Source organism: Pinus tabuliformis, chromosome 4_1 (assembly GCF_031772625.1).
Source record: "Pinus tabuliformis cultivar Carrire ecotype Pingquan chromosome 4_1, CPIR1, whole genome shotgun sequence".
Classification (NCBI taxonomy): domain Eukaryota; kingdom Viridiplantae; phylum Streptophyta; class Pinopsida; order Pinales; family Pinaceae; genus Pinus; species Pinus tabuliformis.
In genome coordinates this window covers 514,949,654-514,956,204 of record NC_142303.1, presented here as the reverse complement: position 1 = coordinate 514,956,204, position 6,551 = coordinate 514,949,654, and the positions used below count along the sequence as shown (strand labels likewise).

Genomic DNA, 6,551 nt, shown 5'->3' with positions numbered 1-6,551 from the left:
GATTCTTACTTTTTCTAACTGTCACGCTCAGACAAATAAATCGTGTCGGATTTAGCAGTTGATTAGCCCGCCAAGGCGGCTGACCCAGAAGAAGTAAAGCGTCTACGGCTTTGAGGAAATGGCGCGCCTATCGTCATTTGTATTATTCATCACATGTTCGAATAATAAAGATCTGCGCCACAGCTGCAAATATTACACAAGTTTTCTTCGCCTTTCCGGGAAGCTTCGTGTGACTTCGAGGAAGACGAGCAGCCCGGCCTTGGATAAAATTGAAGGTAGAAGGCGTTGTCAAAGTAGTGATGGGTGAGTTAATGAGGAATGGATCCATCTCGGAAGGAATGTAGTTGTTAGTAGTTACTGCAACTGCGGCAGAAGCTAGTGTGAGCTTTGGTGGTTCGTTGAGAAACTAACATAACAACAATGATTTATTAAATAGAATCGTGTGAGCTTTGGTGGTTCGTTGAGAAACTAGTTTTCTGAGGAGGGGGCCTTCACATCCGAACTAATAATGGCGTTGGCGTTTGAAGAGAAATGCAATGAGGAAAAGGGTTTACCATCTTGGCTTCGGACTGTAAATGCAAGTGCTAAGCGGCCAGTTGCAGAGTTTATACCTCTGTTGGATCTCCCCTCTGTTGGGAGAAGTTTTAATTGCATTAATTTATTCCCCAGGCAGTCTGGTTTTGGATGCCCAATCGCAGTGCAGGGAACCGAGGACAGCATGACTTCGTCGGATGATGATCAGGATGGTTGTTCTGGCTTTCTGACGAGTTTCAGGTGTGGAATTGTATTTGGTAGAATTATTAGTTGTGTGTTTCTTTTAAGTTAATTTTGGTGTAAGTCTGAGATTTATTGAGGAGAGGCTTATTTAATAGGGTAATATGAATATGAGTTAGATTTGTAGTTTAGGTCATGCTCAATCCAGAATTTGACACATTCATATTCTCTAAATATAAAAATAATATTAATTATTTTCTGTATTCAAGTTCCGAGAGAATTTTTTGGCCCAAAATTCTCACTACCAAAAGACTTAAAATAAATGCATAGTGATGTTAATATAAATTATTTTAAAATCCAGTTCCACCGCAGCCACGATTCCGATCAATAAATCCGGTGCGCAATTGACAATTTTCTACGGTGGAGCGATGAACGTCTATGACGATATTCCTGCAGATAAGGTATGTGTATGAGGATTCACATAGTTTTGGGCTAGAGGACTGTAGATATTGGCCGGACATAGATTTTATTATGATGACATCTGTTTGGTTATACAGGCAGAAGCCATAATGTTAATTGCCAGCAGTGGAAACTATTCCAGTTATCCACTCAGTAACGGCTCATATGGATCGCCGACTGAGCTGAAAACCTCTGTTCCTGTCACGAAGTTGTCGGATGGAACAGGGATCCAGCACCAACCTACCAGCGGCAAGGTCAACATAGGTACGACTACTTATGGGTAAATTATATAATCTACGTTTTTTAAAAGAGATAAATTTAAGGAAGTTTTCCTATGTTGGTATATACTACCCACATAAAACTAGTTAATAATAATACCTAGTAATTTAACCAGTTAAAGTGACATACAAATTCCTTGGTACAAATATTACTGGTTCCTCATACAAATATAACTAATTTCATTTGGCAATGGCGTCTTGATCAGATCTTCCAATAACGAGGAAGCATTCTCTGCAACGTTTTCTGGAAAAGAGAAAGGAGAGGTACCGTAATTCCTTCCTATTTGCCATTTTGTTCCGTACACCTTTGAAACTCAGTATTCAAAAACTGTTATCTTCTTCTGTTGTGATGTGCAGGATTAACGCAAATGCGAAATTTCTATTTACAGCAGCCGAAGCGCACAATAGTAAGCCTCGACAACATCCATCGTTATCATCATATCCATAAGGGCCGTCCTAAACCATGAAAATCTCTGGGATTTTTTAACAGCAATTTACTACGCAATATGATATACAATCTCACGGTATATTCCCACTATTCAGTGCGATCTATAGCCTTTAGTATCAATGGTCCAGTACAGGTTAATATAGATGGTTGACCACAATCAACTTTGTGAGTGAATGGATAAATAAAATTGTTATGCGTTTACTTTGGATTTGAGTCGCATTTAGTATAAATATGAAGTACCCACAGACAGGATTGTTTAATTTTTTTTCAGATGTGTGATTCATGCTATGGCGTTATATGAATATCGAGATATTTACGAATCCCGGCTCTGCACGTTACGTTTATTTTAAATATTTGTTCAGGAAATTCGTTACTAGATGAATATTGTTTTTCCCATTTTACATTTTTCAAATGGATAATTCAGGGCCTCCCATCACTGATTGGGTCTTTTGGAGTTTTGGTGTTTAGAATCGATTTGCAAGTAGTCTCACCCCTGTTTGGAGGTGTCACCCATTCACCAGTAGTGTAGGAGGAGACAAGCAATAAGAAAGAAAGTCCCATCAACAACTCTAGCCTTTGGACTTCTTGAGTTTGGAATGGATTTGCAAGTAATTCCACCCATTTTCAAATCTTTGAGGTGTCACCCATTTACACCCCTGTTTAGAGGTGTCACCCATTCACCAATAGTGTAGGAGGAGACAAGCAATAAGAAAGAAAGTCCCATCAACAACTCTAGCCTTTGGACTTCTTGAGTTTGGAATGGATTTGCAAGTAATTCCACCCATTTTCAAATCTTTGAGGTGTCACCCATTTACCCGTAGTGTAGGAGGATACAAGCAATGAGAAAGCAAGTCCCATCACCAACTTTGCCTTTGGAGTTGGTTTGCAAGTAGTCTCACCCTTGTTCAAATCTCTTGATGTGTCACCCATACATCCATAGGAATTTTGGAGATCTCTAAAGATAGGAGTTTTGTAGTTTGGAATCAATTTGCAAGTACCCATGATCAAATCTCTAGAGGTGTTACCCATACATCCATAGGAGTTTTTCTCAAATCTCTAGAGGTGTCACCCATACATCCATAGGAGTTTTGCTCAAATCTCTAGAGGTGTCACCCATACATCCATAGGAGTGTTGGAGTTTGGAATCTTTTGAGGTGCCACCCATACATCCATAGGAGTTTTTTTCAAATCTTTAGAGGTGTCACCCATACACCCATACATCCATAAGAGTTTTGTTCAAATCTCTAGAGGTGTCACCCATACACCTGAAGTCCCAAAGTGTAGGAGGATACAAGCAATAAAAAAGTAATACTCTAGAGGTGTCACCCATACATCCATAGGAGTTTTGCTCAAATCTCTAGAGGTGTCACCCATACATCCATAGGAGTGTTGGAGTTTGGAATCTCTAGAGGTGCCACCCATACATCCATAGGAGTTTTGTTCAAATCTCTAGAGGTGTCACCCATACACCTGAAGTCTCGAAGTGTAAGAAAATACAAGCAATAAAAAAGTAATACTTACCCATGTATTGTTTCCGTATTCTATTTTTACACATTATCCCTAAAGATATCACCCATACATCTACAAAAATTTTGGAATTTGGAATAAATTTACAAATAATCCCACCCTTTCCATATTCTATTTTTACACATTCTTCCCATTATTTCAGTATTTTATTTTTACACACTTTAAAACCTTTCAACTAAACAAATTCCTTATTTGTTACGCATACTGAACTGAGCCCAAAAACTAGAAATATGTTAATAAAGAAAGTTTCGAACCTAAAAGATAATATTGAGCATAGAAGATAATGTTTATTTCGGTATTTTATTTTTCCATACTTTAAAACCTTTCTACTAAACAAATTCCTTATTTGTTACACACATGACCTATTGAACTGAGCCCAAAACTAAAATTATGTTGATAAAGAAAATTTCGAAACTAGAAGATAATATTGAACATAGAAGATAATGGTGGATCGAAAGTTTACTTGCTATTCAAATTTGTTCAGTTGGCATTAGAGATCCATGGAACACAAATTCTGGATCCGTCCACTATCTAATGTGACGATTTTCCCACAAAGAAGTACCTCATACTTTTATTTGATTGTAAATTTTGAAGTATTGCTAACCAGGAAAGTTAAAAAGTTAACTTTAATCCGGTCTATTAAATCTCAAACATATTTCGAAATCTTCAATAGATATAAATATAACTCATTCTTTCTAACAAATCATTATAAAAATCTATACAGATTACATTTTCTCGCATTGCTCTATAGCGTGGTTCCATGAAATTTGCCCATAGTTGGAGTCTACACAAACCTGTAATATTTCCTTCTTATATGAAAACAAAATATTTTTTGGTATACTAGAAACGAGATGGACACCGGTATATTATAAATGAGATGTATCAATTTGATATTAATTTTGAAAACATAACATATAGTCTTTGAATTAATTCTGAAAATATAACATATGGCCTCTCGCCCGAAAAATGCGTTTTTCGCAACGCCATTTTCCTATGGCCTCGAGATAGAGGTTTTTCGCAACTCCAATACTTGCATGTAAAATTTATTCTCAATGCTAGGAACTGTGGTTCATCATCACATTATTATCTCACTATCACATTATTATCTCACTACTACATTTGTAATATGATCCCTCCATGAGAAAGGAAAATGCTTTAATAGATTCTATTGAATTTGATAATTATGTTGTGTGCTAATAAGATAGCACATTAAATTAGTCAATTTGTGTTTTGATAAAAATTGAATATATTAACTAAATGGCTTTTCAGGAGAGATACCTTGAGAGTGTATAAACATGCATACAACCCTGCTTACATTGAGTTAGATGAGCTTCAAATATATAGGCTTTCACACTAATGAGATGGTTTCAACCACTCCCTAGATATTAGAATATGAAGTCTAAGATTAGAGTCTCAAACCTATCATCATCATAACAATAATTTAAGTTTAGTTTTCTCCATTACTTCCAACACTCCCCCTTAATGGAGAAAGGGTACTCAATAATAACATACGCTTGTTGGTTTAGTCTCAGTGAGGCTTATAATTAAAACATGAAAAACTTGGTAACAAAGGTTTTCATTTTGATCTTTTCACTTGTGAGTCCATACTTGTTCATCTTGAGTCAAGGCTTCATCTTCACTTTCCTCGCCATGAGGTAGTAATGTATCCTCACCTCATTTCTTACCCAGTGATGGAAAGCTTGAATTCTTATTCTCGCCCTTCTCAAAATTATGACAGGCTGGATAGGAAAATTTTCCCTCTCACTATTTCCATTGTCAACCATATGAATGTTAACTATGATGTGTTCATCATTCATTGATGTAACGTCTTCACGCACAGAAATATTAATGAGATCATCACAATTTAAGTTCTATTCAGCTTTGTCTTCTTCTGCCACATCTTTGCAATCAACTTCATGTGGCTCTTCCAATTGATATTCAACACTTTCTTCCTCTTTACACCCTTCCTGAAGATCAGCTCGTGTGTCCTCAATCTCAGGATCTTACACAACACACTGTGTCTTTTGATTCTTGTGATCATCAACAAAACCACATTGTTTCTCTGAAAATTTCTTTTGACTCAAACATACTATGCATGCTAATGCCTCCAAATGCCCACATGAGAAAATCATCATCATCAGAATCAAAAATATCTAAAAATATAGACATGTTGTTAAAGTCCATCTTATCTTGTTTTATATTGCTTCGAGATTTTTTTTCAACTCCACATGGTCCTCTAACGAGCTCCAACAACCCCATTACCACGCAGGAAGGAAACATCTCCCTTTGGTAGCTCTTCACCTATAGAATCTTGTAGACTGTGGCTTCTGTGCCATGTAGGTCTCATTGCCCTCAGCTCTGGCGACGAGCAACAAAACGACCTCTCACAAGCTAAAAATGCTATCAATATCTGATTCTAATGTATGTAATTACATATTTATGATAGCACATATTTCTGAAGATGGGTTCAAATCAGCAAGAACTTTCACATTTTCATTGTGGCATATAATAACGTAGAAGAAAATTTACACAATTGGTTTTGGAATCTCCTCAACCTACAACTTGAGTTTCTCAAACAATTAAATTTCTAGAACAAATCTGTTAGATGATGTTGATAGCAATACTAGACCTATGGCCTGGATGATAATTCAGTTTGAAACCAGACAAAGAATTCGTCCTCTCAAGCTGATTATATAATTCTGCCCCTCAAGAATTAGTGCTCAAAACCGGAAGCAAATCACCTTGAATGGTGTTCACTACTTCAATCCTCCACACCACTTACGACATATGTTTAAGGGTTTTCTTTAATTCAAAGCAACAACATTTTGTAGCCTTCAGTCTACAACAATGACCGCAGATAAAATGTTTCTCTGCGTAGGTCAATAGCACCAGATCAATTCAAATTCGCAGATCAATAACATAGATAATCCGAATGATTCACACGGATGTTCCCAGCACCAGATCAAGCAACCAAAATTAAAAGGAAATGTGCCCCTTTGACCATGCCACAGTTGCCACAGCTCGCAGGCTTTCAAAAAAAACACGCAGCTTTGTTCCTGACAGGGTCGATGTGATTTACCACGGCAGATTCGTGTCATTCAACACTTTAGTCATGTTGTTCAACC

The 6,551-nt window shown here is 36.9% G+C and overlaps 1 protein-coding gene across 1 annotated transcript; it reads left to right on the top strand.

Annotated features, from left to right (window-relative positions):
- The first annotated feature begins 214 nt into the window (after window positions 1-214).
- LOC149176832 (protein TIFY 10B-like) lies at window positions 215-2,112 on the top strand. The gene is made up of 5 exons (XM_089423210.1): window positions 215-774; window positions 1,076-1,175; window positions 1,272-1,437; window positions 1,658-1,715; window positions 1,809-2,112. The coding sequence occupies exons 1-5, from the start codon at window positions 509-511 to the stop codon at window positions 1,897-1,899; spliced, it is 681 nt and encodes a 226-aa protein (XP_089279336.1). The 5' UTR covers window positions 215-508; the 3' UTR covers window positions 1,900-2,112.
- Window positions 2,113-6,551: the final 4,439 nt, after the last annotated feature.

What these genes read in the sequence shown, in the direction of transcription:
- LOC149176832 (XM_089423210.1), top strand. Translation starts at nt 509, where the DNA reads ATGGCGTTGGCGTTTGAAGAGAAATGCAATGAGGAAAAGGGTTTACCA. An exon ending in CAGCGGCAAGGTCAACATAG is followed by an intron (nt 1,438 to 1,657) that starts GTACGACTACTT and finishes CGTCTTGATCAG; the next exon opens with ATCTTCCAATAACGAGGAAG. An exon ending in CTGGAAAAGAGAAAGGAGAG is followed by an intron (nt 1,716 to 1,808) that starts GTACCGTAATTC and finishes TGTGATGTGCAG; the next exon opens with GATTAACGCAAATGCGAAAT.